Below are 25324 nucleotides of genomic sequence, written 5' to 3' on the forward strand. Positions count from 1 at the left end.
CATTGAGTCAGTTCTTCCCATCAGGTGGCCAAAGTGTTGGAGTTTCAGCCTTAGCATCAGTCCTTCCAATGAATATTCAGAACTGATTTCCTTTAGGATTGACTGGTTTGATATCCTTGCAGTCCAAGGGACTCTCAAGAGTCTTCTCCAACACCACAGTTCAAAAGCATCAATTCTTTAGCGTTCAGCTTTCTTTATAGTCCAGCTCTCATATCCATACATGACTACTGGAAAAACCGTATCTTTAACTAGACAGACCTTTGTTGGCAAAGTAATGTCTCTGCTTTTTAATATGCTGTTTAGGTTGGTCATAGCTTTTCTTCCAAGGAGCAAGTGTCTTTTAATTTCATGGCTGCAGTCATCATCTGCAGTAATTTTGGAGCCCAAAAAATTAAAATCTGTTGTTTCCGTTGTTTCCCCATCTATTTGCCATGAAGTGATGTGACTAGATGCCATGATCTTAATTTTCTGAATATTGGATTTTAAGCCAACTTTTTCACTCTCCTCTTTTACTTTCATCAAGAAGTTCTTTAGTTCCTCTTCACTTTCTGCCATAAGGGTGGGTGTCATCTGCATATCTGAGGTTATTTATATTTTTCCCGAAATCTTGATTCCAGCTTGTGCTTCGTCCATCCCTGAATTTCTCATGATATACTCTGCATATAAGTTAAACAAGCAGAGTGACAATATACTGCCTTGACATACTCCTTTTCCTATTTGGAACCAGTCTGTTGTTCCATGTCCAGTTCTAACTGTTGCTTCCTGACCTGCATACAGATTTCTCAGGAGGCAGGTCAGGTGGTCTGGTATTCCCATCTCTTTAAGAATTTTGCACAGTTTGTTGAAAGTCGTGAAAACAATTAACTTAATGTATATGGGTGGTTTTTTTTTTTTGGTGATTAGTAGTAATCTTTTGATGTTCAGTCTTTTGATCTTTCCCCCTTTGTGGGGAAAGAAAAATCCCTGTTTATCCTGGTTCCTCCCTGGTCTCCTAGGATCAGGCCTCAGAGCTCTCTGAGCAGCTGTCCCCTGAGCTACATAGTCTTCAGTGAGATCTTCAAATTGAACTTAACTTGCAACTTTTAGGTTGTGCATGTTTCTTTCAGTCAACAGAGTTTAGTTAGAGATAACAGAAAAACCTGACAAGTAGTATTGTTAACTAAGGGAAGTTTCACTAGATACTCTCATGTTCATGGGCAGGTCCAGGACTGGCACTGCAGCTCAAGCAAGCCTTGAGGAACTCAGACGGTGCTTTCCCCCGCTCCTTGCCTTTTCCCTCCCTCCCTCCCTCCCTCCTCCCTCCTTCCTTCCTTCCTTCCTTTCTTCCTCCATTTTAAAGTGCTGCTGCATTTTCCAGGGGGGAAGGAGAGGCAGGGCAAAGGGGAGAAGTTAAAAGGTGTTCCGCACTTAGAATAGGAAAATGGAGTCCAAAATAGCAGAGGCTCAAAGACAAAGAAAGGTAAAAGCCTGCGAAAATAGAACAAAGGAAGGTCTGAGGACCCGGAATGAGAACCTCAGGTGAAGCACACAGCCCTCCTGGCTAGCCCAATTTACATAGGGCAGGCTCAAGGGGAGAAGAGAAAACACATAAAAAGAGGAGCCGAAATTGAGCTGCTGGCTTCTGTTGGTGTCTTTTGGGTCGGCCCGCCCTCCTGCCTCGAGGATGTATTTTCCTTTGCTTGCCAAATTAAACTGAGCTATAACACCGAGCTGTAACCCTGGTCTGTCCATCGCTTCAAATTTTTGCTGTGGCGGGAAAGAACCGAGGAAATTACAAACTCCCCTGACATCTCACAAAGGTAAAAAAGCCAAAGGCACATCATTTACAGAGCTTTTCTAGAAACCCTGTCCAGCACCCTCCACTTTACCCCACTCATTTCTTCCCACAGCAGCTGTTCTCTGAGCATCAGCTGTGAGCATAGTCCAGTGTCCTCGGTATTGTTTTTCCTATTGACAAATGCAGAAACTGAGGCACAGAGGGGTTGATAAGCTGCCCATGTTTACACAACTAACAGGTGACCGAGCCCAAATTGAATCCCACTTAAACATTCATGCTTCTAACCTTGAAGGTCTAATTCTAAAGTACTTGTTGTATTGCTTATGCAAATGGAGAGGTGAGAAGTAAATGCATTCATTAGCATTCTGTGAATAACAGCAGTTAAAACTTCCACTTCAGATGTTCCCTTGGAAGTAGGAGCAAATTTTATTCTTATATATACTGGGTCTCTTAAATTTATCTATAGAGACAGCAGGGGCCAAAATAAATCTCAACACTTCACCTTCGCCGATATTTATAAGTTCTTTTCTCCTTAGTCTTTCACTAGAGTTGAAAATTCGCTGATTTAGTTTCCCTTTCTTTCATTACCTGTGACTACACTTCAACTATTCCATGGTGAAAAAGTCCAAAAATATATAGCAGTGTGATGGAAGAAGAAGATAGATACAGTGGGGGCAGTGTTCTGTGGTCAGATAAAATGCACAGAATAGAGTTTATAAATGTTCTATGCAAGCATTTGTTCCATTTGAACTTTGCTTCACTCTCCAAATTGTTTCATCTGTTTCATCTGGCGAGCTGGTAACTCTTGAAGGTGTCAACTTTCTTTCCCACAGCCCCCACCGGCTCAAAAATCTCTGTCTTTCCCTCCTTTTGCATCTTGATTCCAGGGAAGACACCCTGGTCCCCCTTGCTCTGTCTCACCTCCTGCCTGGTCTCACCTACTCACCTGATTGCCTGGTTTCCTGGTCTTGCCTGCCTCTCCCTCTCCTCCCCTCCTAACCTGCCCTCTGCCTGCCTGGCCATCTCCTCCCTTGATCTGCTCTTCAGGCTGGTGAAGTTGCTATAGTCTCCCCCATGGGCCACATTCTCCCATAGATACTGAGCCTCATCCTGCTCCTCATCCTGCTCCTGTCTCTCACCCTCACCATCCTCCCCAGCCCCCCTCAACTGTGCAAGCTTCATTCACCCATAGCAACTGATGTCTCTGAATCAGTTCTGGTCCTGCCTCTTCCGGAAGTCCTCCCTAATCTGCAGAGTAGAGATAGAGCATCCTGCTACTGGGCTCCGTCACCGCTGAGCACTCCTGCTGTGGGAGCAGTGGGCAGCAGTTACAGGTTCGCCTCTGTGTGTGTGTGTGTGTGTGTGTGTGTGTGTAGTCACCTCCCACACTGAGCCCAGGATCTTTTACATAAAAGACTTTGGATAAATGAGTGAGTGGGAGAGTGAGCACACACTCGTAAAAATGCTTACTTCCTTTCCACCCTGTGAGAATCTCGCCATCCTCCCATAATTCCATTTCTGTCCCCCGCTTAGTGCTGAACTTTTCTCCCAAAGCTGAATTCCTCTCTTCCTTCCCTGCTGAGATGCTCTTCCCAAGGTCCAATCCCCCCACCCCCACCCCGCGCCCCCGCCCCGCCCTTAGATGCTTGTTGCATTTGGCTCACATTTTCTCTTGGTCACATTGCTCTCTCCTGCCTTAGTGTGTGTGTGTGTCTGTGACATTGTGGTTTCCAGTTTCTCCCCCTCACTTTATGCCCACTCTTTGGCAGCTCCATGTGTTCCTCCCACCCCTTACTCTGGCTATCCTCCTGGAGCTTTTATCCAGCCTGCAAGCTCTCCCAAGATACTTATACCCACCCATGGCTTTGAACTACTGTCTCTGGGCCCCCATGTGGTATCTATACCTCTCCCTCTGACCCTTCCCCCATGCTGGTGACGTGCCTGTTTCAAGCTTTTACCGGTTGTCTGCTCATTGCCTTTCCAGTCACCCCAAGCTGCACATTCTTATGGTAGAACTTACCCGCTCCTCTATCCTTCTACCTTCTCTCTGTGACTACCTGTTCTCTGACTGTATGGTCCCCCTTTCCCCAAGGACTACTTTCTGCACTTTACAGAGCTTTACATTATTATTTCTGCGTTTCATTCATGATTCTAAGACCTCTGCCAAATCTTGTTGCTTGATACTTCTGTAACTTGACCCATCTCCCTCTTTTTCATCTTCACTACTCCAAGGGAGACCCTTAACACTCTTCTGGTGAACTGGAAAAGAGTAATTCAGGAAATTACTCCTTGAAATACGATTAGGTCCCAGCACACCGAGAGGATGCTGAGATCCCACAGGGACACTTATGAATTAGGATCTCTTCAGGTTTTCACCTTGGTGATCATCACCCCCCAGTAGAGACCCGGCCCATCTTTATTGCTTCATCTTCCCGTCTCCCAACCACATGGCCCAGCTCCAGGCTTGGAGCTTGTTTCCAATACCTCCTGAGTTGTCTGCTGTTCCTGACCGGAAAACATTTCCTTCTTTTAAGTCCTGTTTTAAGGATCGCTTCTCCTTGAATGCTTTCTCAGTCCCCTTGCTGGCTGTATTCTTTCTACCACTTGGAATCCAGGAACATTTGATGTCTCTTCATATACTGTCTCATGTAACATCATCACTGTTGTTAACACTATAGCATTGTAATAACCTTGGGTTATTTCTGCGTATTGGACATTGGTGCTAGTCGCTTTTATTGTACTTTGATCATTTAATGTTTCATGAACTCACTGAGGTATGTGCTACTTTTGAGGGGAATTACTTTGTCTAAGGTCCCAGAGCAAGAAACAAAAATCCCAATCCAGTTGAAGTGCCATTATAGCCTTGGGGTTACCAAATTCTCTGGGTTGAAATCCAGGCTCTTTCTTCTAGCTCTGCAACTCTTGGCTAGTTAATTAATCTTTTTATCTACAGATTTCATGACTATAAAGTGAGGAAAATCAGTAAAGTACTTCCTTCAGTATGCTATAGAAAGTGAAAGTGAAAGTCAGTCGTGTCTGACTATTTGTGACCCCATGGACTGTACAGTCCATGGAATTCTCCAGGCTAGAATACTAGAGTGGGTAGCCTTTCTCTTCTCCAGGGGATCTTCCCAACCCAGGGATCAAACCCAGGTCTCCCGCATTGCAGGCAGATTCTTTGCCAGCTGAGCCACCAGGGAAGCCCTAGAATACTGGAGTGGGTAGCCTATCTCTTCTTCAGGAGATCTTCCTGACCCAGGAATCTAACCGTGGTCTCCTGCATTGCAGGCGGATTCTTCACTAGCTGAGCTACCAGGGAAGCTTTAGGAAGCTATTAAGAATCTAAAAAGTGCCCAACAATCTTGTTTGTTATCAGTGTCTGTTCTGTCTGACCCAAGTTCATGCCCTCGCCCCTTGCTCTAGCCCCTTGTTCATGCTCAGTTGCTCAGTCATGTCCGATTCTTTGGAACACTATGAACTGTAGCCCACCAGGCTCCTCGGTCCCAGGCAAGAATATTGGAATGGCTGCCATGTCCTCCTCCAGGGGATCTTCCTGACCCAGGGACTGAACCTGCTTCTCTTGCCTCTCTTGCATTGCAGGTGGATTCTTTACTGCTGAGCCATCAGGGAAAACCCTAACCACTTGTGGACTTTTCTGCTCCCACCCAGCCTAGCATGATCATGGACTCCTTGAGGCCATGAGCTCACTCTCTTCCTCACTTTGGAGTTTCTATAACATCCAGAAGAGTGGTTTACATAGAACAAGTGCTCATTAAATAAGTGCATCAAATGCATTTACCCCCAGTACTTTGAAATAAAACTAAAAGTGGATTATTTCTAGGACTTTGATTACAGAAGACCTACTTTAGTCTCATCTGTTAACTAGCATATTCCAGCATCTCCCTAAAATGTTAGCAGTGTAATATGAAGTAAGTGCTTTTTGTTTGTGAATATTAGCCATAAGAAGACACCTGTTAAAAGCATTTAAAAAAAAACATGTGGCAGAGAGAACAGTCGTTTCCACAAGTCCCCAGATCTCTTTGTAAAAGTTGCCCCTTCGCTCCGCACTCAATTCCATTCTGCAGTCTTGTTCAAGTCATCTCAGATTTTCCCTCCTCTGTTAAATAGAAGTAACAGATCACGTAGCATCTCCAATAAAGGCATGATATGGAGAAACAAAAAATATTATAGTAATTTTTAAAATCCTCAAAACTTTTTAAACCTGCAATTGTGTTGGTAAAGTGCGTTTATTTTATTCTTAGTAACAGCTTTGAGATATAGTTCACCATACCACATAATTCACCTGTTAAAAAGTGTAAAGTTCTGTGGGTTTTAGGGTGTATAGAGTTTTGCAGCCATTGCCACAATCAATTTTGGAGTATTTTTGTCAATTCACAAAGAAATCCTGTGTCTCTCAGCTGTCTCCACTGAATTCTCCCATCTTCCTCTCCCCTGAACAGACACTAATCAGCTTTCTGTCTATAGATTTGCCTGTTACTGACATTTCATGGAAATGGGGTCATACACGGTTTAAATGACTGGCTTATTTCACTGAGCATAATGTTTTCAAAGCTTTCCTACATTCATTCCTTTTTGTTGTATATATGTGCCACATTCTGCTTATCCATTCATCAATTGATGGACATTTAGGGTTCTTTTGACTTTTCAGTTATTATGAATGATGCCGCTTTGAACATTTGTATTACAGGTTTTTGTGGGGCCATCTGTTTTCTTTTTTTAATCAGCTTAGTTGAAATGCAGTGCACAGACCGCACTGGTCACCTTTTCAAAGTTTACAGTCCACAGGTGTTCACTGTATCCACAGATATGTGTCACCATCACCTTGTCAATATAGAACATTTCAGCTTCTCACAAAGAAACCCCATGTCCTTTAACAATCACTGCTCTGTCTTCTGATGACCCCCAGTCCTCTAATCTACTTTATGTCTGTATAGAATTGCCTATTTGGGATATTTCATATAAACAAAAGGAAAGTACACATTGGAAAGAAAATGTGTTTGCTACAGCCTATAGGAAAAATACTGTGAATCCAATTCTCGACAACTTTGTGTCCAACCTCCTTGAAATGTGTAAGAAATCAGAAAGTTTCTTTTCTAAGTGGAACCTCCTCCCTCTTCCTCAATTAGCTGGTTCCCAGGGACTGGGCTTGAGGAAGGGGCTCAGGCATCATCTGTTTCTGGAATTCCCCTGAGGACAGGGGCTGTGGTCCCTTGCGTGGTGAGCCAGGGCTCTGCTTCTGCTGGGTAAATGGCAGTGCTAGAAACCCGCCTGCAGGGTGATTGCTAAATCCTCCTTCAGACCAGACAGAGGCAGTGAGAATTGCTGATGAGGCCGGGGAGTTTGTTAAGAAATCCAGGTCAAGCGGTGATCCCTGGAGCTGAGACTAATGCATCCTGTTTCCACATCCTGTTTGTCGCAGGACTGTGGGGTGGGAAGGGGAACACCAGCTTTTTCCCGTGGGCAATGTGCATGTGTGAGGGGTGAGGAAACCTGTGGAGGTCCATCATCCTTCAGGATAGCTCGTGAGTCGGTTCTGCCCAGTTCAGGGGGGTGCGTCTCTCCGTGTCCCCACGATCCCCCCAGGAAAGGGCAGCAGGCAGTTGTGGCCTTGTCAGAACAGCATCCGGGGAGACTCGGGCTCCCAATGTCTGGTCCTTGGAATGCACCAGGCAGGGAAGATAGCAGACAGCAAGCTTAGGTTTCAGAAAATACTGGGTTGGCCAAAAAGTTCCTTTTGGTTTTTCCGTGAGATGTAATGGAAAAACCCGAACAAACTTTTTGGTCAGCCCAATAAATAGGTTGCTCCAAGAGCCAGGCATAGGCATATGTAGTCCATATTCTTTTGCTTTAATTAGTTGACTAGCAGCCATCTGCCAGGGCTTTCCTGGTGGCTCAGGGGTAAAGAATCCACCTGCAATAGAGGAGCCATGGGAGACACTGGTTCGATCCCTGGGTTGGGAAGATCCCCTGGAGGAGGGCATGGCAACCCACTCCAGTATTCTTGCCTGGAGAATCCCATGGACAGAGGAGCCTGGCAGGCTACAGTCCGTGGAGTTGCGGCATCGGACACGACTGAAGTGACTTAGCTTGCAAGCATGCAGCTATCTGCTGAAGCTGTGGGCCTAAGAGCAAGGTCACTGTCCAGGGCCTGGGCCCCTATTCTGGCTGTGACGGTCAGCCCTCCGGCTTCAGCTCCCAGGGACAAGGCGGTGAGTTTGAGTCAGGATCTCCGGGTTCCATTTCTAGTCTGGGCCATTTCTCACTCTCTGACCAAATGCAAAGCCTGCTCTGTACCCACCAACGTTGCATGGACTCTCCATGTTTCTGTTGCTAATGTCGGCTTTGGTATTGCACAGGGTATGAATTTAAGCTCTGCTAGTTGTGGGAGTTAAATTCTCCAAGCCTCAGGTTCCAGAGGGATAAAATGTGCAGAATAAAAGCTCTTTCCGAGAGTGGGTGTGTGAAATAACACAGTGCCATGCCTGCCCGGGTACAGGCTGTGTCTCCCCACTTCCCCCTACCCCAGACACACACACACACACACACACACACCCCTGCATTAGGTAGGGCGGCGTTCTGCACGCAGTGTGGCTGTGGCTTCCACCGTCCATCTCATTAAACGGTGTCGGACACACAGCTCGTGGTGGCCACAGCCACTTAGCCTGTGCCCTCCTACCTGGGCTCTCCTGTCCTTTCAGCGCCCCAGAGGTTGGGGGGCAGGGGCAGGGCTGGGAGACAGCCATGGCTCTCAGAGCCCGTGTGCTCGCAACGTGCTGAAATATGTGTTTGTGCGGGTGGGTCTGTGCCGCGCACGTGTGCGCTCCGTCGCGCAGCATATCTGAGGGGCTCAGCATTCCAGGACACGGGCTCAGAGCAAAAGCAGCTGTGTCAGAATTCCCCTCCTCAGCTGTTCCCCTCCGAAAGCTCTCTATGGCCCTGAGCTCCGCCTGGTGAGCGACCCTCAGGCTGACCCTGCCCAGCTTCAGGCCACGTGCCTGGGCTGCATCCAGCGACTGCCAGGAGGTATGTACTATGCGGAGGTGGCCGCTGGTTATTGTCTGTCCTGCAGGACAGGTGACCAGGACACTAGGCCAGGGAGGACGGTGGGGGAGGAGGGGGCTGCCAGTAACTAAATAGCATTCCTATCCTGGCAAGTGGCTAAAGAACCCGCCTGCCAATGCAGGAGGCATAAGAGATGTGGGTTCGATCCCTGGGTTGGGAAGATACCCTGGAGGAGGGCATGGCAACCCACTCCAGTATCCTTGCCTAGAGAATCCTATGGACAGAGGAGTCTGGCGGGCCCGAGTCTACAGGATCACAAAGAGCTGGACATGACTGAAGTGACTGAACACGCATCCTGGCGGGAGTAGGGAAGGCAGCAAGCCTACAACTTGTGTATAAAACCTCCTAACAAAACTGTAATGTAACTGGTAGCTGGCAGATAAGGAAACCAAGAAAGACTAGATGACTAGATGACACAGTATGATCATGATTATGAACTTTGAGTGAGGCAGAGGTGGAACTCCAATCCAGACCTGTTGATCCGCCAGCATCAGGCCTTTTATCATAGACTCCATCATGGGGACCTCGTAATGATGGACGCATGTGGGGAAGACTAGCGATGGGCTAGGCAGCAAATGTCGTTTAATTGAATAAACAGTTTTCACGTTTCTGCTGTCTGGACACATGTGCTCGGCCCCGGGAGGATGAACAGGCTAGGGAAGGTCGCTGTCTTCTGACACCCTGAAGGAGACATGACGCAGTGATGTGTACCCTGTGGGTACAGTGATTAGGGCCTGGAGGAGGGACGGTCCACCCCTGCAGGGATGAGTGGGTGGGGCTGAGACCCTCATAAATACCCCCATCAGTCGGGGGTCTGTGAGAGAAGCAGACATTGTGATCACGTTGTTCTAGTATTTTGGACTTACTGTGTCTGCCGGGGCTGGTTCCACAGCCTGGTGAGGCTGTCCCTCTGTGTCCAGTGATGTGGCCTGAAGTCAGCGCGACTGGGGACAGAGGACAGATAGATGGCCACCTACAAGGATGGGCTGAGACCCAGTCATCCTCACCACTGCCCAGCCATTCTCCAGCATCAGGAACCTGCAGGAGGGGCTGCTGGCATCCTTCCTCGGGATGGAGACAAGCCACAGGCCAGGATTGGAGACCCTGGGCAGGCATGTGAGCCTTGCGGGCCATCTGCTATCCAGTGACCCAGGGGACACCCTGCCACATGCATCAGCCCCAGCTCAGGGCCTGCTGCCCTGCACTGACCCTGCAGCCCAAAGAGAAAACCGCTTCTGCTTCTGCTTCTGCATCTCACGTGAAGCCTCGCACTGACCCAGAACCATGCAGTGAAGGGATTTTGGGGAAACGTGATCCAGCTGAGCTCAGCTGACCGACTACAGGTTCACCGCAGCTCCCCGAGTCCAGGCTGGCCCCTGCCCTCAACCTTGTCTAAAAGTTTTCTCCAAACAAAACCTCGCAGAAGGTTAACCCTTGAAGCCTACTGGCCGCTTGTTTTATCTTAGTGTATTCCGTATTCTTTTCTGAAAATCTCACTGGGATTATGACTTTCTGCATTTTGGAGGATGAAAGGAGGAGAGTCCACTCTCTCCTGGGTTATGGCCTGGGGGATCCAAGCACATCCCCTCATCAGAGCTAGCTGGGGAGTTTGCTGAAGACATACCGTCAGGCCTTGCCGAGCTCCAGTGAATTGGATTCCCCAAATGTGGAACTGTGGAGCCTGTCACAAGTTTCCCAGGGGTTCCCAGGCAGCCAGCTTTATGAATCTCTGCCCAAACTGGCTTCTTGTCAGTCGGGTGGAAGCTCCGTGCTTCTGCTCCGCATCTCAGGCACCAGCGGATTCGGGGTCTGCTCAGAGGATGCTGGCGGGGGTCGGCTGTGGTCGTGGGGTCCCTGGCAGCGCTGCCTGCAGCTGGCACATCACTAGCAGGTGCCTGTGTGTCACTTCAGATAAAGCCGTGAATCAAAAGGAGGAAGGATGTGAAGCAATCCGGGGGCAGAGTCAGACCAGCCTGCGGAATGACAAAGGACAGGGAAAACGTCAGCAGCGGCCCGGTGGCTACGCACGCAGATGGTGCAAGGATGTGACGAAGAGATGTGGAGATTTAAACATGAGATCTGAGTGGTGACAGATGTTAACTAGACTGCTTGTGGTGATGACTTCACAACGTATACCGACTCTTTGTGACCCCATGGACTGTAGCCCGCCAGGCTCCTCTGTCCATGGAATTCTCCAGGCAAGAATACTGGAGTGGGTAGCCATTCCCTTCTCCAAGGGAATGGATCTTCCTGACCCATATATAGAGATAGCACATCACTGTGTTGTGTATCTGAAACCAATATAAGGTTATATGTCAGTTATGCCTCAATTAACACAAGTGAGATCTGGAGAGACAGGAGAGCTTGAGTTCCCATTTTCACAGTATTTATAACAAGCCAAAGTTTCTCGTCAGCTTTGCTTTTCTGGTGGTTCAGACGGTAAAGAATCTGCCTGCAATGCGGGAGACCTGGGTTTGATCCCTGGGTGGGGAAGATCTCTTGGAGAAGGGAATGAAAACCGGCTCCAGTGTTCTTGCCTGGAAAATCCCGTGGACAGAGGAGCCTGGTGAGCTACAATCCAGGGGATTACAGAGTTGGGCATGACTGAGTAACTCACACACACACACACACACACACACACACACACATCTGAAGGAATTAAAAGTGAACACAACAACATCAAAAAGGCTACGGTGGCAGCCACTGTGGAGATGACCTGGTCCTTTGGGATGCCAGCCAGGAGAAGTAGGGCAGGCGGGCAGCGCCCACAGCCCTGTCTGGAGGGTAGCTGGTCCCTGTGCCTCCAGCGCGTGATCAGGAGGCCAGAAAGGGCCCTGCATGCCCGCAGCTCCTCAAGCTTTGGCCTTCAGAGGTGGCTTCACCGACACGCCTCGGAGCAGCCAACAGAAGAAAGGCTGGCAGCCCCGGCCCCCACGTCCCTCCCCAGGTCCTGACGTCCCAGCGGCCAGTGTGGCCAGCGTGGTTTGAGTGATGGTGGATGGGAGCCGCTGTCTGTTTCCACTGAGAAAGTTCTGACCCGCTTCCGGAGCCATCGCCATGGAAACAGATCATTCAAAGGAGCCTCTTTTCCGCCTCCTTTCCTCCCATGCTCCCTCTCCCCATCCTGAGGCCCTGGCTGGTCAGGGCCACCTCTTTGCAGCCTGGCTTTCCCCGCTGGTCCATGCCAATTTGATAAGAACATCAAAGGCCGGTTTTCCGTACCGTGCCAGCCTCTGCTGGGATGAATTGCCCCGTGTGCACCCGGTACCAGGCAGAGTGGCAGTCCGATTCCACACCTGCTCCTGAGTGAGGGCCTGCGTCATGCATAGTGATAACCAAATGTCCTTCCGCCGGAGCAGGCAGATGCATGCCTGTTGATCCAGCCGGCCTCGCATCTTGACCACATTTCCTTGCAGAAAAGCCTTTCTTGGACCATATACTCATTACACATATGCAGCAAATTTTAAAGGGGGAAATAACCAGAAGGAAGGAATAATTGTGTCCAATTTACAGAATAAATAGCAGCCATTAAAAATGTAAACAAAGCTATGTAGAGTTCTTTTCCTTATTTTATTTAAAAAAACTAGCTTTTGTGGTGAAAATAATGTGCCACAGTCCTGTTTGATTGTGGTTTTGACAATAATTTAATAATTCTGAAGGTATAAAGACTTAAATAAAATATAAAATATGTCACATTGAGGCCATAAAAGGAAGGCATTCATTTTTACTGATTATACCAAAATGAGAGTGAAGACGAAGGTCAAGATCTTTTTTTGTTTGTTTGTTTTGGTCAAGATCTTTTTAAAAATTTATCTTTTTATTTATTTTTAAAATCATTTGTTATTTATTTTGGCTATGTTGGGTCTTTGCTGCCGTGCCAGGCTTAGTTGTGGTATATGAGATCTTGGTTCCCTGACCAGGAATCAAACCTGGGCCCTGTCCATTAGGAGTGCAGAGTCTTACCCACTGGACCATGAGGGAAGCCCCCTTTTCCTTTTGAATACCTTAATGTGTGTGCCTGTTGAGGAAACACCAAAAGTCAGAGCTTGATCTGGGACTGCAGACTCTTGTGGCCAAGCCACTAACTTAAATTGCACCTTCAGTGCCAGTAATGAGAGAACGTGCACACTGTTTTTGCTTCGGGCTCGCAGTATTGTGCATCTGGTTTTTAGTGGGAAGGACATTAGATTTAATGTCAGAAGAGCTGAGGTTAAGCCCCAGCTCTGTGACTTATTAATAGAACTGGACAAGTCACTTCCAAGAGTGTGCCAGGCCTCAGTCTCTCCATCTATATAATGGGACTAGTTCTTTTCAGGATCTGTATGAGACTGAAATCCAATGAAATGTATATGAATGTGCTTAGTAAACCCACATCAATGCTTTTTAGAAGTTTGTCATTTTTACTTCTTAACAACCAAGTCTGCCCTGTTGAGGCCAACAGGATCATATATATATATATATATATATATATTTTTTTTTTTTTTTTTTTCTGTATGGCAAGTAGTCTGGAGGTAGGTATTCTGAGGAATTATTTTCTCTACTCCTCCATCCTTAGTATGTGACTTTCTTCCTATAGTAAAATGACAACTGCTTGGGCATTCTGCCCATGTTTCAGGTGGGAACAAGGGGGAGGGCAAAGGGCAAAAGACACGTGAAAACTGAGTCATTTCTTTTCACTGTGAAAACACTAGCTTTCCCAGAAACACCAGGATGTAAAATTCCAGTTATGTCTTCTAGGGCAGTGCCGACATCCGGCCTCCACGTGCTACAAGGGAGTGTGGGTAGCCAAGTCATTTAACAGGGCACAGTCCATGATCACCGGCTTCTTGGTAATGCTGCTTATCACGTGCAAGCATGCTCTCAATACTGGTAGCAGTCACAGTTCACCGAAACCTCTAGAAGACCCGTATGTTCAGTAATATTAGTGTGTCTGTTTTGCATACTTTGAAACTTGGATTTAGTGGGACTACGTGGCCGGTCCAGGGTCGCTAGTTAGTGAGTGGTAGAGCTGTCCAAGGCAGTTGGACTCCAGAACCCGCATTGGGAGCCTTTGTGCTGGGCGGCTTCCTGGGTTGTGGTCTCAGGGGAGACATTAGAGATAATGTGATTCACAACTAGAGACCAGTGAGCTGCCCAATTCATCTCCATGTTAACATCTTGTTCGATCATTAGTGTATTTTTTTTTTTCATTTAAAAAAAAACATGAATTGCTTTTGTAAAGTGCAGTTGAGAAGTGGAAGAGAAACCATTATGTTCATTTTAATTATGTGAGGGCTGCTGTGGCTGCTAAGTCGCCTCAGTCGTGTCCAACTCTGTGCGACCCCATAGACGGCAGCCCACCAGGCTCCCCTGTCCCTGGGATTCTCCAGGCAAGAACATTGGAGTGGGTTGCCATTTTCTTCTCCAATGCATGAAAGTGAAAAGTGAAAGTGAAGTTGCTCAGTCGTGTCTGACTCTTAGCAACCCCATGGACTGCAGCCTACCAGGCTCCTCCATCCATGGGATTTTCCAGGCAAGAGGACTGGAGTGGGGTGCCATTGCCTTTTCCTGTGTGAGGGCAGTTAATGTTTTTTTAAAAAATCACTTGCTTTGCAGCAGGAAAAACCATGTTTAAATACCTAGAACTTCCACATACCTAATAAAATTAGCAGTGCATTGAGGGATAATAGAAATGATTGTCATTAGACGTCAAGTGGCACACCTGGATTGGCTTTGTCTTTCTCTCAGAAGTTTTCTGAGTAAGATGCTCCTCTTGAGATGTCTTGTGTGGAAGGAGAAGTTCACCTAAAGTGATTCTGGTGGCAGTTGAAAAACCAAAGATAACATAAAGAAGGAAAAGTTGAAAGGGCCCAAACCTATAGCTGAAAATTTCAAACTTTTCAAAATATTCTTCTAGCACTTTCCAAGTGTGAGAATTTGATTTGTGTGGTAAGAGACCCTCTTCAAATTGGAATTAAAGATTGGGTGATATTCTTGTTTTGAGACAATATCCACACTTAATAAACCTGGAAACCCTGCCATTTCTTTTTTGTTGTTGTTGTTAATTGTTTCTTTATTGAGAGACTATTTCTCACCCCAGATAGTCATAGTTTCATAGTTCAGGAACACAGGAAAGTGACAAACTTCCATGGAACTCAACCCAAGAAATTCTTTATATTCCAAATCACTTTGCACTCTGAAAAATACCAGCCTTCCTCATCTCCTCAAAATCTTTCATGGAATCATAATTTCTGTAGAAATCTGCATATGCCTTCTTTCTTCGTTCAGCCACAGCAAACTTATAGAAAGTTGCAAACCCCAGGGAGACCATGAATGCTCCAACAATATGAAATCGCAGACGTTTGGCCAGGAGGCCACGCATCTGAGATTTTGCCAAAGCAGTGGACATGGTAGTTCTTCTCGACGGCTCAACCACAACGTCCTTCCAGGCTGATGGAGAAATGGGCCTTAAGGAGTTAATATTACATGATTGATGGGTCCAAAGTATTTCCCATGATATGGTATGCATCTGTACTGAAATCTACTCAAAATCAAAATAGAAGTGTTTTACTACGTACTCTGCCGAACACAGTGAGCTAAATTTGTACAGTTCTTATTGCTTAAGGAATACAATAGGATGTAAGCAAATGTTAATTACATTATGCTGAAAAAAAGGATAAATTGTGTTGGCATCTTGTTCACTTGTGGGTTTTTAAAATTTTCAGGGGGAAAGTATGAAAAAAATTTTAAAAACTTTATTGGAGGGACTTCCCTGGTGCTCCAGTGGCTAAGACTGTGCTCCCAAAGCAGGGGGCCCAGGTTCAACCCCTGATCAGGGAACCAGATCCCACATGCCCCAGTGACCATCAAAGATCCCACATGCTGCAACTAAGGCGCGGCACAGCCAAATAAAGATGTATTATGAAAAATAACTTTATTGGCGTATGGTTGATTTGCAGTGTTGTGTTAGATGGTTTTTTTTTTTAATTCTAGGAAAAACATGAATTGCTTGTATAAAATGAGGTTGAATGGGGACGAGGAGTCACTGCATCCATTCAGATTATTTGAGGGAAGTTATTATGTAAGAAAGAGAAGTTAATGTAAGGTGATGGAGGACAAGGAGGCCTGGTGTGCTGCAGTTCATGATGTCGCAAAGAGGTGGACAGGACTGAGCCATTGAACAGCAGTACCACTGTAAGAAAAATAAAAAAAGAGGAACCTTAGTGATTCAGAAACGCTGGAGTCTGGAGTAGGGGCTGAGCAGTGGCCGGGCTTGGTGGGATGAGGATGGGGTATTAGTCTGCGAAGACCAAGTGAATCCATCTGATTGGGGCGGCTCCAGGGAGTGGTTGTCAGTGGTCACATGTCCTGAGATCTCACCTACGGACAAGCACCACTCTAAGCCCTTTACCTGCATTCTCTCCTGTAATCCCCCTAACAACCCACTAAAGTAGGTACAGTTTTGCATCACACTGCTTTACTTCTCATGAAGAAGAAACACCCGGCCTAGGTTTGTGGCAGCGCTGTCACGGGCGTCCCTGGCTTCTGAGCCTGTGAGCTCCGAGCCCGTGCAGTGTCGGCCACGGCCTTGGACTTGGTTTTTCATACGCCTGCCTTGATCTTTCTGTGACCTTTCAGGAAAAAAGCCAGAAAGTACAGGTCAGGAATAGACTGTGGCATGAAAGAGAAGCCCGTATAGAGAGTGCTCACCAGGATGACAACATGTCACCGGCGTTGTCACTGATCCTGAATCTTCAGGGAGTTCTAACAGGATGCCAGCCGCTTGGCTGCAGAGTTCTCTTCCATCCCATCCTGTGGGTTTGCAAGCTAATTTCCATCGTGTGCGTGAAATACAGCAGTGATTGGCTGGGGAGGGCCCCACTGAGGGAAAAGCAAGAGATTACAGAGGGTATGGAATTTAAGGAGGTACTTGCTCCCTGCATTTGTGCCTGACCTCAAGAGTGAGCGCCCAGCACTGGGGACCCTCCGTGTCTGATGCCTCATCCCAGTCCTTACCCCACAGCTAGGAAGAGGGGTGACCCTTAAATTTTCATGGCCGACAGTGGATAGTATGAGCTGAATTTTGTTTCATTTTATTTCTGTTAAATAGAGGAGAAATGCTCCTATATGAAGAAGTATCTTTGATACCTGAAATATCAAACTAAAGAATTACCTATTTTATGCACAGTGATTTGTCACTAAATATACAAAATATGAATATGAATAATTTGTTATATTTATTTATTTAGCTGTGCCTGTTCCCTGACCAAGGATTGAACCTGGGCCCTCTGCCTTTGGAGTGCAGAGTCTTAGTCACCTGGCCACTAGAGAAGTGCCAAGTTTGTTATGTTTAGATAAGGTAAATATAAAGCAAAAGAAGGGAATTCTCTGGCAGTCCAATGGTTAGGACTTGCTCGATGCTTTCACTGCCGTGGCCCAGGTTCAAATTCCAGGGAAACTTAAGATCTTGCAAGCTGCATCACATGGCCAAAAAAAAAAAAAAAAAGAGAGAGAGAGAGAGAGAATAAAGCAAAAGTAAATATTAACTGCTAAACAGGCCCTTACCCCGTTTACCTTCTTCACCCTCCCCTAGGCACATACAACTCAATAGCACAGATGCCTCAGTTCTTTTTCTACATCTTGAGGAAAATTGCTCCTGGCTTGGAGACTGTCTTGGCAGGCTAAGGGATGAAGCAGGCAAGGACCCAGACACAGCAAAAGCCCTGATTCAAAATCCAGCAGGAAATAAACTAATGGGAAAGTGTATTTCCGGAGACTCAAGATAAAGGAACCTTTAAAGTCTCTTAAGTATAGGTTTTCCAGTAACATATAACACATGGTCCTTTCTTAGAAATGATGATAGAACAGTTTTTCTTTCTTTTTTGTTCGGTTATAATGAAGTTTCTGGGCAGTGCATCAAAACACAGACCTGCAGTCTATTTTAGGAATTCCTTTATGCATGGGAGTTTGTTTTACCTTTCTGGTGTGTCAGCCCAAGTATGTAACAGTGAGATGGAGCTGTCTCTGCCTGGAGGTACCTTGGGCTATTTATATATAAATGGACAGAAGAAAACGGGGTTTGAGCTCAATGTTGTGGCCTCATTTTCTTCCAGAAGCAGACAAGAGGTAGTAACACATGTGGTAGTAACACAACTGAGTGTTTCTGAAATACTTCGTTCTAATAAACCCATAAGCCATGGTCACATTTGGGGTTGAAAGCATGCTCTCTCCTCATAAATCCTTCTGAGGGTCTTCCAGGAATTTACTCAAGAAGCAAGCCAGTGTATCAGGTGATGTGAGTTTCCTTTATGTAAATAAGAGGCAATATGTTCAGTGAAGTGGATGAAGCTTTAAAACCCAGTTCTGTCTCTGACCAGCTGTGTGTCCTTAGGCAAGGTGGAATTCTGTAAACAAATATAAAGAATTTCATTTTGACCTTTGCTAGTTTCCTCTTTCTGGTCCCCTCTGTGGTGAGGCGATAGATTCAATGGAAAAAATAGAGCAACGTAGAATTTACCCTGTATGGCATTTGAGGCAGCAGTATAAGCTGTGTTAAATCGATTTTAGTATTATTCTTCTAGCCAGAAAAGGTGAAAGTGTAGTTTCCTGGCTTTCCCTTTCCTCACTGACCCCTCCGCTGAAGTCCCACTGCCCACTTCCCCTTCTTTTCCTGACCCCTAAAAATTGGATCTCAGAGTGTCTTCACGGTGGTTGGTTGGTCTCCTGGCTTTAAGTATGCAGGTGACTTCTAAATGCTTAGCTCTGGTCCTAGTGAGTCCCCTGAACTGAGACTCACGTATCCAACTGTCTCCCTAATACCTTTGCAGTGGTGTTCAAGAAGCATCTAAAACCGAACACAGCCAAAGGAGAGTTCTCGCTTCCTCCTCTTTCCTTTCCCTGCTCAATCTTCCCCATTGGAGGGAGCCAGTGTCCATGCCAGCTTATCATCTAGGTGTGTGCTCATCTGCCACCTCTTCAGGGAGGCCTGCTCTATCCGTCCTTTCTAGAATTCTCCCCACTTCTTGATCATTCCTCCATCCTCGCCCCAAGAGAACAGGGATCTTACCCATTGTTTGTTTACTGCTATGATCTCAGTACCGCAGAGAATACTAGATGCAAAACGATTTATTTATTGAATGAAAGAAACACTGAATAAATGAACGAGTGAAAAAAAGGAGGAAAGTAACTTAACAAAGAATTGTAGGATGAAAAGAATTGGCTCAGTTCTAGACATGCTGTTCTTTAAGTTGATTTTTTTTTTATTCGAATTCATGCATTCCTTATGAATTTTCTTCAGTGAATTTGGGCTTCAGGGAGAACTAGAGTAGTTAGGAGTCTTGAGGAAAAATATTTACGCTTAAGCAGTTTGGGGGTCTAATAGCAGTTATTGATGAAAAGATACTGAGTTCAGAGACTTTAAAGGCAAAATTTGATGATTATTATATGCTTTAATTCTCAAAGTACAACCGGATTGCTTCCCAGTCATCAAAATCTTTGTGGAAGTCTCCATCTTTTTTACTCTGTTGACAGTGAGCGTGATGGATGGAAGCGGGCTGCCATGTTCAGATCTGCAGTGTCTGGCTGGAAGGATGTCTTACAAGAAGGTCTCTTTGGAGCTGACTTCTGAGCGTTAATTTCTTCTACCAGGAGATCAGTAAATGACCCTTTCCACCTGCTGCCATCCGAATTTGGGATTTGATGGCCTCACTGATTTTTGTTTCTGCTGGATGAATTTTCCAATCGGTTTCGAGAAGGAGATGGCATTTTTTTACATCTCTGCTGCTCTGCCAGCTTCTGTTTGCAGGGACGATTCTCTGCATCCAAATTAAACTTCACATGATGGTATTTTGCCCCTTTGCAAATTGATGAGTTGGGAAACCTCATGCTTATGAAACACTGGCTTGCTTTCTTCGGCCAGTATCTAGATTGTGAACTGGTGAAATTTTGAAAACAAAATCCCCGCTATCCCCGCTGGCCCCAGTAAGCAAGTTGAATACAGAAACTACAGTGCCACCTGCTGGCATTCTGAGGGAAATGCAAGTGATGCTTAGGAGAAGCACTTGTGTAACAAATAGATCAAAAATGCAAATCCAAGGATAAATATTTGAAATGCATGGTAATTTGAAGAAAGTAGGTAAAAACAATGAAGTACTAAGTCAGCGTTTTAGAGAGGAAAATATTGACTTATTTTGTGATAACTATGTAATAGTGAGAACATAACTTCTCTATAATGTGAACTTTGGAAAAAGGGGTTGAAAAATTAGAAATCAACCTTTGAATTTTTGAGACAACTTTATATGCACTATATCCAGGTAGGGAGACTTGAGTATGTTTTGGAAAGGCAACCAGGCTAACAGTGCCTCAGTACAGCTCCTTGCTGGCCTCTAACCAGTCAGGGAGCCTATGCCTCTGGAGGCTATGGTTTCCTGCAAAACCGGGATTGGGTTAAACAATGGGCAAAATTCCTTACAACTCAATAAAGCGTATTATTCTAAATCAGCAAAGGACTGGAAAAAACTATTATTTCTTTAGACCATTTTCCCACGGAAACATTTCTTTCAGAAAAAGTGAAAGACATACATATTTTTAGTTTATTACATACTTAACTGGTTTATCAAGAGCTAGGGATAGTTGAAATATTTGGTACTAAGCCGTTAGGTCAAGATTTTCCTAGTCCTAAGAGTGAGTCTGAAACTCAGTGTGCCACTTCCTTTGCCGTCAGAGGTCATCTACAGAAAGCCTGGTGATGATGCTGGTTGGTCATGGACAGCTGCCAGTAAGGTAGACTGAGCCACAAATGCAACAGAATAAAATTTTGTTTTAAAAAAACCCAAAGTTTAAGAATTCAAACCTTCAGCATCAATATTAATTTTGAAGGATTTCCTGCCTTAATCCCCACTCACCCAGCCAGTGCTTCACTCCACTGTCTGCTGGCGGTTGCCTTGCTTCTACTTCTGTGACCCTGAGCACTTTCCTCGCATGTGTAGCTGCTGCTTCTCCACTTCCTCCTCCTTCCTGCCCCTCTTACTTCCCCCACCCCGTGCCCTCTCCCCTCCTTCCCCCTTGTCCTTCAGCTGTTGCTTCTCCTTCTTCGCGTGTATTTTGTTCACGGTTGTCACCCTCCCTCCATTGTAACCCTCACTTCATGATTGTCCATGTCCCTTACTCACAATAGCATCAACACCAAGTCATTTTACTGAATGAATGAAACATTGAGATGGTTGTTTCATGGAAGCCTTTCAAGTAAATATTTGTTTAGGTATTTCCATTTATTGTGTGGATCAAAAGGAAGAGAGTCTATTTTGGAAGCTAAATCTGGCAAAATGTGTTGACAAGGTAGATTTTCCTCACGTCTTTTTGTGTTGGTAGCATGGTAGTCTGGGCGAGAAACTAGGCTACAAGTCCAGCTCTTCAGTGGTCGAGTCTTTTCCCCTGTTTTCTGTTCTTTGTTCTTAACTCTGTCCCCTCATGGACATTAGGAGTCAGTCCAGCTTTTGTGCTAGTCAGAGACACTTTTCTCGCAGACTTGGGGTCTGAAGGTGCTTCCATTCTCAAATGTTGGTCAGTGGTCAGCCAGCATCGATGCAGTTATTCCACAGAGAGATGACTTATCACAGGTGGCTCTGCATGAGAGGAAGACCCCGGACCCTGTCTGGTCATCTTAAGTCCTATAGGTTCTTTTTTGGCCACTGTATTGAGCAAAAAGTTCACTCAGGTTCTCCTGTAAGATGTTATGGAATAACTTGAGTGAACTTTTGGGCCAACCCAATACTTCTCTTCCTGATTGTGTCAGCGGAACTCTGCCCTTCTCACACTAAAGAGTGTTTCACCGGTTGCCTCCTCCGCCCTCCTCCCTGGGTGGATATACGTGCAGTGGAGATTCGGGCGTGAATCCTCTGAGCTGCCCTGCTTGTGTTCTGATGCAGGTTCCTTCTTCCTGGCTTTCCTGCTCAGCAAACGCAGGGACACTGTGCTTACCTCTCGCTCTGGACCCACCTGGTGGAAGATGCTGCTCCACCTCGGCTCTTCCCCTTTTGAGAAAAACAATTTGAACTTTCATTGGTTCTCCTGCCTCCCTCCTTTAAGTTGGCATCTGTCTATGTATTTTCTGGAGAAAGGCTTAATCACCTGGTCTGGGGTGGAGTTCACATTTCAGGTTCACACACTGGCAGCCTGGGGAGGGGAGGGGATGGGCCAAATCGGATGCCCAGACATGTGTTAGTGAACTTGGACACATTTTTAAAAACATTGAGTTATTTGCCATCACTTAAAAAGGTGGAGCTCTTGTTTTAAAAAAAAAAAAAAGAAAGTGTATTTCTGGCTTCACTTTGCACTTTGGAAGATCTAGTGATACATGTAGCACACTTGTCAGATGGCAGCAAGCGACCGGAGGAGCTCCATCCTGGCTCCTCCCTACCTGGGGCTTCCAGTCTCCTGTGGCTTGCTGCCCTTGGACCTCTGCACCCTCCTGATTTCTCCTCCAGATGACCACCTGACTTATCTGCTGGGACTGTCTTCTCATTATTACCCATCTGCTGGGTCTGTATTCTCATTGGTCTTCTCCTTCCCATTTATATTAAGTATTTTTTTTTTAAAGTATGTCTGTATTTATTTATTTGACTCATGAGGTCTTAGTTGTGGCCTGCAGGGATCTTTGTTGTGGCTCCGTAGTCGTGGTGCACGGGTGTGGGCTTAGCTGCTCCGTCGCATGTGGGGTCTTAGTTCCCTGACCAGGGACTGAACCCTCGTCCCCTGCCATGCAAGGTAGATTTGTAACTGCTGGACCACCAAGGAAGTCCCTGAAGGACCTCTTAATGGAAATAACTTAGCATGTAGATAATGATTCACAGAAATGGAAGACACTTAAGTGATCACCCAGGCAAGTCCATTCCCTTCATTTAATATAGGTCGTACCCTGGAGTGAATCTTTAATTAGTGTTGACAAATGGCACATTAGCATGTTTCTAGAAAGGCGGCAGATGGCTGGAAAAGACTGTTGGTTAATATTCTGTAGAAATTTGCCTGGCTCTGCTAGGCTGATTGATGCTGGGCCCCACTAGTTAGGAGGGTCTTCAGGTCTCACATGAAGGGAAGGCTCCTTGATAATCATGCTTGTTTTTCTTTTGTAGGAATCCTCTCCATAAGTCAAACTCAGAAGACAGCTCCGTAGGTCAGTACCCCTTTTCTTGATTTAACCATTGCTAATGAATTTTAATGCTTTTAATGCTTTATAGAACATATAAATATGTGAACATACAAAACCTACAAAGAACTCTTCCATCCAGAAATAAGCATTGTTAAGATTTTGATGTACAGCTTTCCCCTTCCTTTCTATGTTTATGTGGGTTTTAAAAAGCATAATTTGGATCATATTCTACAACTGAATATATCCTGAGCATGTCCCTACATGATTGAGTACTTTTTACAGGAAAATTCTAAAGTATGCATAGTAATCTGTCATGTTGGATGTGCCATAATTCAGACAGCCAGTCTCTTCTTTGCTGGGCATGTAAGTTGTTCGCAATTTTTTCTCTATCAAAGAGAAGTGCTGCTACCACTGAAAATCCTTGAGCCTACCCATGATCACATCTTTAGGGTGCGTGCTCAATTGTTCAGTCATGTCTGACTCTTTGTGACCCCATGGTCTGTAGCCCACCAGGCTTCTCGGTCCATGGGATTTCCCAGGCAAGAATACTGGAGTGGGTTGCCATTTCCTACTTCAGTCTTTAGGGTAAATCCTTCACTTTGGAACCTTTCAATGAAAGATTATGCACAATTCAGGTGTTCTATAGTTTATTTCCTTGGTTATAAAATCCACTTTTCTGATTTTGTCACATTTTATTCTGTTTTGGTCTAAGAAAGTCTGGCAAAGTAGTCATAATTAGGAGCGTAAGTGCTGAAGTCAGGCCTTGATTTGGATTTGAATCATGACTCTACCTAGTTATGACCCCGGGCAAGTCTCTTGTCTCTCTAAGCCTCGGTTTTCTCATCCACCAAATGGAAACAAGAATACATCACATGTTCATCATTAGTGAGTGTTAAGTGAGATATGCCATTAGATACAAAGTGGATATGGTCAGCGCCGGAGATTGTTAGGTCTTGCCTTTTTTTTTTTTTAAAGCTGTGCCCCCATTTCAGAAATATTAAAATGGGAGGAGGGGAGAGTATAGCTTACAAGAAAGTGAAAGTAAAAGTTGCTCAGCTGGGTCCGACTCTTTACGACCCCATGGACTATACAGTCCATGGAATTCTCCAGGCCAGAATACTGGAGTGGGTAGCTGTTCCCTTCTCCAGGGGATCTTCCCAACCCAGGGATAGAACCCAAGTCTCCCATACTGCAGGCGAATTCTTTACCAGCTGAGCCACAAGGGAAGCATAGCTTACAAGAAAAAAACCCTATTCCCAGATTGCCCGAGAGAGAGGTGTTACTAATCCCACTTCTGCTGCCACCGTTCATGGCTGATACTTGCTGTCGTGTTTAGCCTAAAGGCAGCAGGCGCCTTCCAGATGCTGAGAAAAGGGCAGCCTCAGGCCAGCGGGCTCCGGTTTCCCTCCGGGAGTCCTGGGGGTTGTCAGAACGTAGTGAGGGCATCCTGCTTTGACAAATGATGCCCTTAGCACTGGAGCCCTAGGCGTGGGGTTTCCACGGGTCTGTTTCATGCTGCCCCGCCTGGCACCACCAGTATAGACCGTGGAAGCCAACAGCACATCACTCCATGAGGCCCTTTTCCAGTGGCCGTGGAGCAATGGGACCCGCACGGCTAACGAAGCTGCAGCTTCGGGTGTACCCCGTCCCTGAGAAAGATAGGGCTGCGGCCGCTTCATTTGATTTTTAAAGAATAAAGGGCCACCCTGTTCTTTTCTTTTCCTCACTTGACCCCTCTCCTCTAGCTTTATAAAAGGTATTACGTGTTCCTGAGGATCACAGGCCCACCAGATAGGAAAACTGTCTATCCATGACAGTGAATTTGTGTTTCACATCAAAGTCACCCAGAACCATCTGGGAAAGGTGGAGGTGTGGGGGGGGGGGGGTGTCGAGTTGGGAGATGTCACAGCAGGCTGGCAGTTTGCTTTTCTTATCCCGGTGCCCTGGGTGAGCTGTAGGGAGGTCACCAGGTAACCTGAGCATCAGAGAGGTGGGACTCACACTCTGCCTATGCCATAGCGAGACCCACATCAATTCCACACCTAAGAGGAAAAGAGTGGGTCAGCCCCACAGACCTGTGTAACCTTCTCAGCAGTGCACACAGCATATACCAACCATTCTGTTCTCTTTGTAAAGCTGGGATAACAGAAATAAATCAAGGGTAGATCAACAACAGAAATAACAACAAAACAAAGTTAACGTTTTAAAGCATCCTATTTGTGGTTCAGTTGAAATCGTTGTGGCTGAGACCAAAGGGGGAAAACTATACCACAAGACGAGGCAGAATTAGACACAGTAGTTAAACAGACATCAAAGTGAATATAAGTATGCATGTTTTG

At 45.8% G+C, this 25324-nt stretch overlaps 1 protein-coding gene across 3 annotated transcripts in view; it reads left to right on the forward strand.

The window, feature by feature from the left end:
- SASH1 (SAM and SH3 domain containing 1) overlaps positions 1–25324 on the forward strand; it is a 256101-nt gene that overhangs the window by 158536 nt on the left and 72241 nt on the right. For all 3 annotated transcript variants that reach the window (XM_061130417.1, XM_061130415.1, XM_061130416.1), the window contains one exon: positions 22969–23009. In XM_061130417.1, coding sequence (XP_060986400.1) covers positions 22969–23009 — 41 coding nt within the window. The remainder of the gene's footprint in view (positions 1–22968; positions 23010–25324) is intronic.

The sequence above is a fragment of the Dama dama genome, chromosome 26 (genome assembly GCF_033118175.1).
Source record: "Dama dama isolate Ldn47 chromosome 26, ASM3311817v1, whole genome shotgun sequence".
Taxonomy (NCBI): domain Eukaryota; kingdom Metazoa; phylum Chordata; class Mammalia; order Artiodactyla; family Cervidae; genus Dama; species Dama dama.